Consider the following 12500-nt stretch of genomic DNA (forward strand, 5'->3'; position numbering starts at 1 on the left):
GGGGGGGAGAGAGCTTCATTGAGTCAGAGAGAGAGAGAGAGAGAGAGGGAGAGAGAGGGGGGGAGAGAGCGAGAGGGGCGAGAGAGAGCTTCACTGAGTCAGAGAGGAGAGAGAGAGAGAGGGAGAGAGGGGGGGAGAGAGAGAGAGAGGGGCGAGAGAGAGCTTCACTGAGTCAGAGAGAGGAGAGAGAGAGAGGGGGAGAGAGAGCTTCACTGAGTCAGAGAGAGGAGAGAGAGGGGGAGAGAGAGGGGGGGGAGAGAGGGGGAGAGAGAGCTTCATTGAGTCAGAGAGAGGAGAGAGAGAGAGGGGGAGAGAGAGAGAGGGGCGAGAGAGAGCTTCACTGAGTCAGAGAGAGGAGAGAGAGAGGGGGGGAGAGAGAGCTTCATTGAGTCAGAGAGAGGAGAGAGAGAGAGGGAGAGAGAGGGGGGGAGAGAGGGGGGGAGAGGAGAGAGAGGGGCGAGAGAGAGCTTCACTGAGTCAGAGAGAGGAGAGAGAGAGGGGGGGGAGAGAGAGCTTCATTGAGTCAGAGAGAGGAGAGAGAGAGAGGGGAGAGAGAGGGGGGGAGAGAGAGAGAGGGGCGAGAGAGAGCTTCACTGAGTCAGAGAGAGGAGAGAGAGAGAGGGGGAGAGAGAGGGGGGTGAGAGAGGGGGGGAGGGGAGAGAGAGAGGGGAGAGAGAGCTTCATTGAGTCAGAGAGAGGAGAGAGGGAGAGAGGAGAGAGAGAGGGGGGAGAGAGAGCTTCACTGAGTCAGAGAGAGGAGAGAGAGAGAGAGGAGAGAGAGAGGGGGGAGAGCGAGCTTCACTGAGTCAGAGGGGGGAGAGAGGAGAGGAAGAAGGGAGGGAATGTGAGGCTGGGGGGCTAGGGAGGTGAATGATGAGTGGAGGTGGGTGAGAGAAAGGGAGTGTGGTGTAAGAGAGAAAGGGCTAGAGAGGATGATGGGGAGAGAAGGTGAGGAGGTCGGGACGGGTGGTGAGATATTTCATTTCACTTTACTCTACTTCATTTTCTTTCTCCTCTCACGACAAATTGATGAATTTAAAAGGAGTGGAACAGTATGTGTGTGTGTTTGTGTGTGTGTCTGTGTGCGTGCGTGTGTGTGTGCCTGCGTGTGAAAGAGTGAGAGTGCAAAAGAGAGGGACAGTGTGAGGGAGTGAGAGAGAGATTTAGAGAGAGAGACAGTGTGAGTGAGTGAGTGAGTGAGTGATGTGAGCATGCATGCTTGTATGAAAGAGTGAGAGTGTGAGAGAGATGGGGTTAGATTGGTAGTTAGGCGGTGGTGTGGTTAGGGTTAGGGTTAGATTGGTAGTTAGGCGGTGGTGTGGTTAGGGTTAGGGTTAGATTGGTAGTTAGGCGGTGGTGTGGTTAGGGTTAGGGTTAGATTGGTAGTTAGGCGGTGGTGTGGTTAGGGTTAGGGTTAGATTGGTAGTTAGGCGGTGGTGTGGTTAGGGTTAGGGTTAGATTGGTAGTTAGGCGGTGGTGTGGTTAGGGTTAGGGTTAGATTGGTAGTTAGGCGGTGGTGTGGTTAGGGTTAGATTGGTAGTTAGGCGGTGGTGTGGTTAGGGTTAGGGTTAGATTGGTAGTTAGGCGGTGGTGTGGTTAGGGTTAGATTGGTAGTTAGGCGGTGGTGTGGTTAGGGTTAGGGTTAGATTGGTAGTTAGGCGGTGGTGTGGTTAGGGTTAGGGTTAGATTGGTAGTTAGGCGGTGGTGTGGTTAGGGTTAGGGTTAGATTGGTAGTTAGGCGGTGGTGTGGTTAGGGTTAGGGTTAGATTGGTAGTTAGGCGGTGGTGTGGTTAGGGTTAGGGTTAGATTGGTAGTTAGGCGGTGGTGTGGTTAGGGTTAGGGTTAGATTGGTAGTTAGGCGGTGGTGTGGTTAGGGTTAGGGTTAGATTGGTAGTTAGGCGGTGGTGTGGTTAGGGTTAGGGTTAGATTGGTAGTTAGGCGGTGGTGTGGTTAGGGTTAGGGTTAGATTGGTAGTTAGGCGGTGGTGTGGTTAGGGTTAGGGTTAGATTGGTAGTTAGGCGGTGGTGTGGTTAGGGTTAGATTGGTAGTTAGGCGGTGGTGTGGTTAGGGTTAGATTGGTAGTTAGGCGGTGGTGTGGTTAGGGTTAGGGTTAGATTGGTAGTTAGGCAGTGGTGTGGTAGTGCTTGGTAGGGTTAGGTGGTGCTTGCTACTTTTAACTTGTGCTTTTATTATTTAGTCTTTTATGCACACTTGTTTTACTTTATCCACAGTGTTAATGTACTGAATGACGTGGTTTATGGGGAGCTCAGTGTGCCTTGCGTGTGAAAGGCGCTCTATTAATAAGACAGGCTGCTGAAGGGGTGGGGGGGGGGGTGGGGAGTGGACAAGCTGCTGAAGGGGTGGGGGTGGGGGTGGGGAGTGGACAGGCTGCTGAAGGGGTGGGGGTGGGGGTGGGGAGTGGACAGGCTGCTGAAGGGGTGGGGGTGGGGGTGGGGAGTGGACAGGCTGCTGAAGGGGTGGGGGTGGGGGTGGGGAGTGGACAGGCTGCTGAAGGGGTGGGGGTGGGGGTGGGGAGTGGACAGGCTGGTGAAGGGGTGGGGGTGGGGGTGGGGAGTGGACAGGCTGCTGAAGGGGTGGGGGTGGGGGTGGGGAGTGGACAGGCTGCTGAAGGGGTGGGGGTGGGGGTGGGGAGTGGACAGGCTGCTGAAGGGGTGGGGGTGGGGGGTGGGGAGTGGACAGGCTGCTGAAGGGGTGGGGGTGGGGGTGGGGAGTGGACAGGCTGCTGAAGGGGTGGGGGTGGGGGTGGGGAGTGGACAGGCTGCTGAAGGGGTGGGGGTGGGGGTGGGGAGTGGACAGGCTGCTGAAGGGGTGGGGGTGGGGGTGGGATCTGGGCGGGTGATAACTAACCGCTAACACCGCTTCCAACCAGCTCTCAGAAGGCGTGGTCCTCAAAGACAGCATCACCCCCACCCTCAGCGGTCGCTAGAGCAGCGTTTCCTAGAGAGCGGTCTGACGGTCTCCAGGAGGAGGTGCCCATCCCAGACCGCCAAGGGAACGGCGGTGAATGGACGACATTCACCCATTCATGCACACGTTCGTTCACACACCGACGGCGGAGTCAACGATGCAAGGAGACAGGGAGTCAGGGAGCAGTCAGGGTGAGGGCGTCTCGCTCAGGGAGCACCTCCACACTCACAGCTAGGAGGAGGAGGAGGAGGAGGAGGAGGAGGAGCCGGGGGATCGAACCAGCGACCCTCCGGTACGCAGCCGACCCCGCTGTGCCTCCTGAGCCGCACGCCGCCCCGCGCCCTCCTACCAGGAAGAGGAATATAATTGAGAGAACGACGTGCGGTGAGACGTGGAGGCTCTGCAGGCCTACAGCGGCTGTTTAATTGGACGTCCGTCGGATGACAGACCACTGAGACGCTCCGACCCCCTGCCTGGAGAACCACCTGCCAGACGCTTCCTTTAACAAGCGGACGCATCATTTCCATAGAAACTGCCCAGCAACTCTTTCTGATTGGACCAAATTGGCTCCATCTCTCCATCCCGCATAGAATAGAGTTTGAATATTGAATAACCAATCTATCTGCTGCCATCTAGTCTATCTGCTGTGGTTTGATGTTCTGGTAAGAAAGCTACTGTCTGGGGGAATAGTGAGTCACTACTGAAGAAATCTCTGCTATCCTACACGGTGGTGAAGCGATAGCACGGATCAACTCCTGGATGAATAAAACATCTAACCCTCCAAGACTGGCCGTCTTCAGGAGCCTCCCAACCCAAAGCCTCTGTGACCTCGGTAGCACCTCAAACGCTCGCTTTTAAGTCCCGGCCAGGGTGCCAATACAAACACAATGTTCGGCCCGTTTTCTGAAACCCTCCCGTGTCTCTACAGCTGAGCTCGGTAGGGCCTTATATATATATATCAACAACCTCGCCTTGCCGTACGTTCGCTTCTCAACGCGATGCTGACGGGAATCAGAGCAGTCTCTACATCAAATTTGAATTGAATCACTTACAGATCAAAGGTGACGTCAAACCGTCAAACCCTGCAATACCCAAACCCTGCTTGTCCTGAACTGCCTCAAGGTGAAGCTACTACCACTGTTAACTATCTCTACCACTCATAATGAAGACATTCAGAGGTACGCCATCAAGATCACTACCTCCTTAATGACATCAAGGAGCAGGTAGGGCTTAGGGGGCAGGTAGGGCTTAGGGGGCAGGTAGGGCTTAGGGGAGCAGGTAGGGCTTAGGGGAGCAGGTAGGGCTTAGGGGAGCAGGTAGGGCTTAGGGGGCAGGTAGGGCTTAGGGGAGCAGGTAGGGCTTAGGGGAGCAGGTAGGGCTTTAGGGGGCAGGTAGGGCTTTAGGGGGCAGGTAGGGCTTAGAGGAGCAGGTAGGGCTTAGGGGAGCAGGTAGGGCTTAGGGGAGCAGGTAGGGCTTAGGGGGGCAGGTAGGGCTTAGGGGAGCAGGTAGGGCTTAGGGGAGCAGGTAGGGCTTAGGGGGCAGGTAGGGCTTAGGGGGCAGGTAGGGCTTAGGGGAGCAGGTAGGGCTTAGGGGAGCAGGTAGGGCTTAGGGGGCAGGTAGGGCTTAGGGGGCAGGTAGGGCTTTAGGGGGCAGGTAGGGCTTAGGGGGCAGGTAGGGCTTAGGGGAGCAGGTAGGGCTTAGGGGAGCAGGTAGGGCTTAGGGGGCAGGTAGGGCTTAGGGGGCAGGTAGGGCTTAGGGGAGCAGGTAGGGCTTAGGGGAGCAGGTAGGGCTTAGGGGAGCAGGTAGGGATTAGGGGGCAGGTAGGGCTTAGGGGGCAGGTAGGGCTTCAGGGAGCACCGTGCTCAGGCACATCTGAACAGGTAGCGTTTGGACGCTGGGGTTCAAACCCAGAACCTTTGAGGTTGGTGTTGTCCGACACCCCATCCCCCCAGCAGAGTGTCCTGCCCCCAGGCGAGTGCCAGCCGTGGTCCTGGAGCAGCAGGGAGGGCGGGGGGGGGAGAGGGTGGGGGGGGGTGTACCTGGCAGTACTCGGTGATGATGCAGAAGGCGTCGCCTCCAGGAAGCTGTGGAAGAAGCGGAGGATGTGAGGGTGGTGGAGCGAGAGAGTGAGCCGGGCCTCCTGGGATGCCTGCACCGTCTCGTTGGGACGCAGGTCCCCCAGAGGGATCTCCTTCAGGACCTTCCTGGAGGGAGAACATGGGAGAACATGGAGGGGTCAGGACATGGAGAACATGAGGTCCCCCCCTTTAGGACCCCCTGGAGGGAGAACATGGGAGAACATGGAGGGGTCAGGACATGGAGAACAATGAGGTTCCTCCTTCAGGACCTTGTGGAGGGGGGACATGGAGAACGTGTAGTGGTGAGGACATGGGAGAACAATGAGGGGCCCAGAGGTATTAAGTAGGTCACCAGCCTAGACCCTGCTACCTTCACCTACCTTCACGAGTTGAGCAGGTCATATGTTATACATACACCATGCTCCTGCACGACCAGCACTTACAGGTTAATTTGCAACTAGTCACCATCCCGTGATACGACTCGTTGACCTTTGGCGACGAAACATCAGAACGACCACGAAGGAGGACCACAGGGAGGCCAGGAGGAGAGGGGTGAGGGCTGGTCCGTGGGCAGAGGACGGGACGACGCCAGACCCTCCCACCAGGAGGTCCGGAGTAATGCTGAGCTCTTCTGTCTGACCTGGAGGGGACTATCAAATCCCCAGCTCCTCCTACCAGGACATCGAGTTGTGTTGGGCGTGCTTTGGAAGTATTTGTAGGTGGAATGTTTCACAGGTTTTGAATTTTAAATTGAACTAAAAACAGGAAAACTTTGGATGAATACCAGGTCAACCGTTTAGAGACCACGCTCTCTGCTGTGTTATTGAGACACGTTTTAACGAGTCATTAAATAAGGTATTAACGCTTCCATTTTTATATGATGAAATTTATATTCCAGTGTCAAAGCAGATATTAAATCCAAGCTTCCGTTAAATGAAACATACAGACAGTACATCTATTTAATAATGATTTAATAAACACACATTGCAGTCTGAAGCGCTGTCTACTGTGAGACGTGCGCACACACTAATGAAGAGTCCTTCATGTGGAGCCCATCATAAGCCAGCGGTTTGGTTGGTCTCCCAGCGGCGGAGCGCCAGCCCCCCCCCCCCCCCCCCCCCCCCAGGGACACTGCCGCTCCGCAGGCAGGAGGGCTCTGACGCGGCCTAATGAGCTATCAGGGCTGCTGTGGTCAGCCGCAGGGCGCTCTGGTGGGGGGCCGTGATGGGGGGGCTGTCAGAGACCGACGGCTGCAGCAAGCATAGGCGGCTTCTTCTTCTTCTTCTTCTTCTTCTTCTTCTTCTTCTTCTTCTTCTTCTTCTTCTTCTTCTTCTTCTTCTTCTTCTTCTTCTTCTTCTTCTTCTTCTTCTTCTTCGAGGGGGTTAGCGGCGTCGCCATCCTAGGAGCTGCCGTGAGGCGACGGAGGAGAGCTCCCCACACACACACACACACACACACACACACACACACACACACACACACACACACACACACACACACACACACACACACACACACACACACACACACACACACACAGAGGAGAATTCCAAGCGGCTGGTGCTGAGGGGAAGTGAACATCTGCGGTGTGAGATGTGAGAGCAATCATCATCCCCTCGTCTGTGGTGCTTCTCCCGGTCAGGTGACCTCCCCGTCCCCCTCCGCTGGTGCACTGCTCCACAGTTATAATACAGCAGACGCTTTGGTCCAAAGCAGCCTGACTTCCATGTGACTTCAGCTCCTTGTGACCAGGGCGCCGTTGGGGGGGGGGGGGGGTCAGGGTCGCTTGCTCAAGGGCGCATACGCAATAGGCTGCAGCGAGCGTCCGACGCAGCCCTGCCCCCCCCCCCCCCACCGCCGGCCGCCGCACACGCATTCATAATTCACAAAGCTCCGCCGGATAAAGAATTATGAATGAGCGTGGGACCGCCCCCACGACGCAGAGTTGGAACGTCCTCCGTGATGACGACTTCCTCTCAGCGCGACAGGGACAGAGGGAGGAACCCCGCCCCGCCCCTCCCCCCCCCCCGCAGCCTGGGGGTGGTGGGAGGGGGGAGGGGAGGGATGGGGAGGAGGGGGGGAGGAGGGGGGCGCTGGCGTCCTGTCAGCGGCGGCGGTCCGTTACGTTGTCAGGGCGGCGGCGAGGCCTGATGGGAGGAGGCCACTGCGCACGCCGCCTGTTGCCGCCTCCTCCCCGGGTTACAGGAGGGGGGGGGGGGGGGGGGGGGAGATTATGCTAATGCTGCTATGCTAATAGGGCCCAGAATAGCAGAGAACCGGCCCAGACCGGTCCCCCCCTCCTGCCCCCTCCCCCCTCTCCTCAGGGAGCTCATCAGGGAGCGATGGCACAGGACCAGCGGTGGTCCAGTTCCTCTCCCCTCCAACACCTCCGCCTCCTCCTTTACTTCCTCCTCTAATGCCTCTTCCTCTTCCTCCTCTTCCTCCTCCACCAGATCATTTATCCTCCCCTCATAACCCAGATCCTCCACCCCTTCTCCACCACCTCCCCGTCAGCCTCCCTCTCCTCCTCCTCCACCTCTTCCTCCTCCTCTTCCTCCTCCTCCTCCTCATCCTCCTCCGCCGCCTCCTCCTCTTCCTCCTCCTCCTCCTCCTCTTCCTCCTCCTCTGCCTCCTCTACAACTCAAGACCAGAACACTGGAGGCACTCAATTACAGTGAGAGTAGCTACAAAAAAACAAGACAGAGACTACAAGACAGTGCTGAGAAGGAGCAGAGTGGTGCCATCAGTAGGAACGGATCCTGGCCACACTGGATGTATCCGGCGTGGATGCTGCATCATTCGCTCCTATCAGCGTTCCTTTCTTGCATTCATGTTGCATCAACATTTTTTGCCCAGAGATATCTCTGAGAGATGAGGAGAATATTGCTCTTTGTTTTTTGGTTCAGATCTAAATCTCTTCCAGCACTTTTAGCACATTTTCAATAACTCAGCGAACCAGCTATTGTGAGAAGAATCACCTCGGACTGCTTTGCCCCACTTGTGTGCTGAATTCATTGCATGTCATCACAGAGCTGTGATGTCATTGGACTGGAGCCTGAAGGGTCAATGGCGAGCAGGGTTAAAGGTCAAGTAGGGTGAGCTGTGAGGGGTGGGGGGGGGGGGTGGTGTGGAGGAAAGCCTGGCGCTGCACGACGAGTGAGCCAGCACTAGTGCTAGGTTAGCGTTCAGCACTGGCATGGGAAGCACAGGGCTTGATGCTAGCTCATGCTAGAGCAGCGTTGGCCCTGAGCTCGCGTTCCCTCTGCCTCCGCTCGTGGAGTCCGGTATGAAGAGGGAGCAGCGTGTTACATCACCGGCCCACTCGCTCCTCACCAGAACTGTTCAGCTTTTATCCAAAAGGGACTGAAGCCATTAATGAGGGGGTTGAGGTGGACTGTGGACGTTGGGGTTCAAACCCAGAACCTTTTGGCTGGGAGTCGAACGCCATAAACACGCCATTCCTGGCCCCAACAGCAGGGGATCTATGAAGGTATTATTGTAACAAAAGTCTTGAACATGCGTACACTAAAGTCACAAATGTGTAACAGTAAATTTGAAGTCGTAAATATTTATGTTGCATGTGTACACTAAAGTCACAAATGTGTAACAGTAAAGTTGAAGTCGTAAATATTTATGTTGCATGTGTACACTAAAGTCACAAATGTGTAACAGTAAAGTTGAAGTCGTAAATATTTTTTCTACCATTGTAAACACAAAATAGGGGCTACGAGTTCACAAGTCCTTTGTTGCAGGTGCATAAATCCTATCCTGTGCATCACAACTTCAAAGAGTCGTGCACTTGACACTTTTGCTACAATCCATTGCAGCGCAGTTGGCGCAAAACACATTTGCACACCCGTGTTTCATAATCTGAGAACGTGCACAACATTTGTGCATTCGTAAACCCAAATGTGAACTAATGCATCAGAAGTTGCACATCTGTGAAATATTTCCTCACAAATTAAATTATATAGATCGCTATGTTCATTGAGCATTTCAGCGAGCACAAGTCCATCGATACAACTGCTCGAATCTGCTGCTACGAGTCTCAGCTGTTGTTTTTCCTGCGGGTACTTTTGCAACACGTCTAGGTGGCAAAAGTGATTCGAGTCTTGAAAGAAGAGAAGAGAGCATCCTACACGACGGAGGTGGGTATCTTACATTATGTCAAATGAAATTACTTAGTTAGTTAAACTGAATTCCCCCCAAATTATTGCATCAACATGCCGCAAGTGTCATTCAATGTATTTTGATGGTCGCCATAATATATATTAATATGTATAATATGTATAATATATAAGTTCAGAAATGACTCGGATACTGCGCCACCTGTGTGATGTTGCCCCCCCCCCCCCACCCCCCATACCCCCCAAATCATTCGAAAATAGTTTGGATCCCATATTCAACATTCGTGGGGATCCACGAAAATAAATATTTATGACTTCTAATTTACTGTCACACATTTGTGGCTTTAGTGTACGCATGCTCAAGACTTTTGCTACAATAACACCTTCACAGGGATCAGACCTCACTGCTGTCATCAGGAACCCCGTCTCGTTACAGCTCATTAAAACCATTTCATTGTTTCTGTCTTTTCCATCTGCTGTACACTCCCGGAGCTGTTGCTCACGGACTCATCAAAACAAAACACTCGCAAAACGACTCACAAACGCAAAGAATTGTTAATCGATGTGCTTGTGAGCATCTACAAATATGTGTGCCTATTAATCTATTCACATAAATCCCGTTTTGTGAATCTTGTTTATAGAGACTCTGCTCTCAAGTATTTGGCTTTTGGGACGGTTTAATTTAGGCCAGCAGTCTGTCGGTGGGACAGGGCTGGAGCGCGCACACACACACACACACACACACACACACACACACACACACACACACACACACACACACACACACACACACACACACACACACACACACACACACACACACACACACACACACACACACACACACACCACAGAGCTGTGTGTGTGTGTGCTCCAGGGCTCCCCCTCTCCAGGGTGTGTGTCCACTGAACGTGCTCCATAACGCCCTCGCCCTGACACGGCGTGCACCACACCAAGACCACAGGTCCAGCATCAGGACCGGGGGACGCCCCGCTGACACCACAGCCCCTCCAATCGCGAGCCACCCCCCCCCCCCTGCTCGCCGTTTACCAGCCGACCAGCATTATCCCCTTCACACGACGCGTTCCACCGAGCGTTGCCGTCTCGCTGCACTAACCGCTCTAAACCGCTCACCCACCCCCCCACCCATCGGCGCTGGCACTGCTCTGCTCATTAAGACGTTGGCAGCGTTGGCGCAGACGCCGTGCGTCTCAGAACCCCCGTCCCTCCGCGCGGCACAACTCTAAGCCCTTCAAACAGGGCTTCGCTCGTTGCATAGCAACAGCCGGGCCGCCGCCACCGCCGCCGCCGCTGCTGCTGGTGGTGGTTCTTCCCCGAGGCGGGAGATAAAGCGGGAGGTTCAGCCCCGGTTTGTTAACTCATCGACGACCGCGGCGTCTCGAGTGTTGGAAAGGTTCTCCCCCCCCGAAAACTAGGGACACCAGTTGTGTAATGGTATCCATTAATGGACGTTACGGAGACTGGTTTGGGTCCGCGGGGGGGGAGAGAGAGAGAGCGTTCCCAGAGAAGAGATACGAGGTCGGCTCCTTCTGCTCACAGGTTTCATTAGCATATTAGCTTTCATTAGCTCAGGAGGTGGAGCGGGACGGCTGGTAACCGCAAGGTTGCTGGTTTCGATCCCCCCCCCGGCTCCTCCTCCTCCTCCTCCTAGCTGTGAGTGTGGAGGTGTCCCCTGAGCGAGACGCCCTCTAACCCTGACTGCTCCTGCCCCTCCGCTGGCCGTCGCCCTGCGCGGTCGACTCCGCCGTCGGTGTGTGAATGTGTGCGTGAACGGGTGAATGACAGTCAACACTGGGGCTGCTCGATTATGGAAAGAATCATAATCACGATTATTTTTGGTCAATATTGAAATCTCGATTATTCAAACGATTATTTTTGAGTTTGAAAACATGATGCATTTATTCATAATTTCTCTCCAAAAAAAAAAAACACTTTGTAAATGAGAACTTTGAAATTTCCCCTTAAAAAAATATACACAAAATGGTCAAATAGAAAATAATGTCCAGATATGAATCCAGCTGTTCTGCAATTTCTATAAATAAAAAAAAAAATAATAATATATATATATATATATATATTTCTTTTTTTATTAATTTTTTTTTTTTTATTAAATCGTTTCAACTTGATTATATTCGTTTGGTGATCGTTTCACTCTGAAATCGAAATCGCGATCAAAATTCGATTAATCGCCCAGCCCTAGTCAACACTGTAAAGCGCTCTGGATAAAAGCGCTGCATAAATGAGGACCATTTATATTTCTGGACCCTCGAGGTCCCTCGGATGAGCTCGGGAGCGTTGGATAGGCCGACACGTGACAAAACAAAACAATGTGCATGTCCGCATCGGCATTTCAATGATATTAAAGCTATTAATAAAGAACGACATGCTTTGCATCAATACACAATCATTTTAAATCGGCACATTAGTTAGTTCTGAACCCGTCACCGCAGGCACCACAGACCACAGCAAGTGAAGAAGGTCCACCTTGAGGTTGGAACTCAGTGTGACCCGCGTCCACCTGTCAGCGTAGCCCCCCCCCCCCCCCCCCCCCCCCCCCATGCTTCAGCTCTCCCAGCAGACGCACAACCCCCCCCCCTGAGGACGTCTGAGAGCGCTGTGAGTCACACCTGGTCCCCCCACACTGTGGCCCCTGAGGGCCCGCCCGTCAGCTCCTGACCGGCGGGGAGGTTATACAATACAATACAACTTTATTAATTACCACTAGGGGCAATTAGTTTGAGCAGCTTGTATACAGACACAGTAATATACAAACAACAAATACACATACACAACTACGGAGCATTTAGTAGTCGAATTGCAGAGGGGATGAACGACTTGGAATGGCGGTTTGTTCTGCAAGCAGGTAAAGCGTAGCGACGCCCTGATGGCAACACAGAGAATTCACTTTTAAGAACATGGCCAGAAGAAGCCAAAATACCTGCTGCTTTCTTAATGATTTGCCGATTGCAAAAAGAACTCAAGTCCCTTTGTTTAACTCCGGTGATCTTAGAACAGATGTTGACAATACTGTTCAGGCTGTTTCTGTCTTTTACTGTGAGGCTGTGAAACCAGCAGATAAAAGAAAAGCTCAGGAGACTCTCAATAAAATATTGATAAATCTTGTTGTTGCAGAGTCTATAGGTGAACTCTGAACGACCGCAATATCAGCTTTAAAGGTCGCCGTGACGTGCCCCCAGGTGTGAGTGTGATTAGCCGTCACAAGCCGTTTTTGAAAAATCGGTCTGTTACGACATCACGAGTGGGCGTGTCTGTCAGCGCCGTCCGGGCACTCAGAGACCCCTCACCTCGTTTCAACATTTGGTCTCCAAAAGCCTCCCAATTAAAA

The 12500-nt window shown here is 53.5% G+C and overlaps 1 protein-coding gene across 1 annotated transcript in view; it reads right to left on the reverse strand.

Moving 5' to 3' along the window:
* Window positions 1-4718: 4718 nt before the first annotated feature.
* Window positions 4719-12500, reverse strand: part of nek11 (NIMA-related kinase 11) — a gene marked incomplete at its 3' end in the record, with an annotated part of 15163 nt that continues 7381 nt past the window's right edge. Inside the window, 3 exon segments of the mRNA XM_084471105.1 lie at window positions 4719-4772; window positions 4968-5002; window positions 5005-5132. Coding sequence (XP_084327231.1) covers window positions 4719-4772; window positions 4968-5002; window positions 5005-5132 — 217 coding nt within the window.

The sequence above is a fragment of the Micromesistius poutassou genome, assembly GCF_964030765.1.
Source record: "Micromesistius poutassou genome assembly, chromosome: 8".
Classification (NCBI taxonomy): domain Eukaryota; kingdom Metazoa; phylum Chordata; class Actinopteri; order Gadiformes; family Gadidae; genus Micromesistius; species Micromesistius poutassou.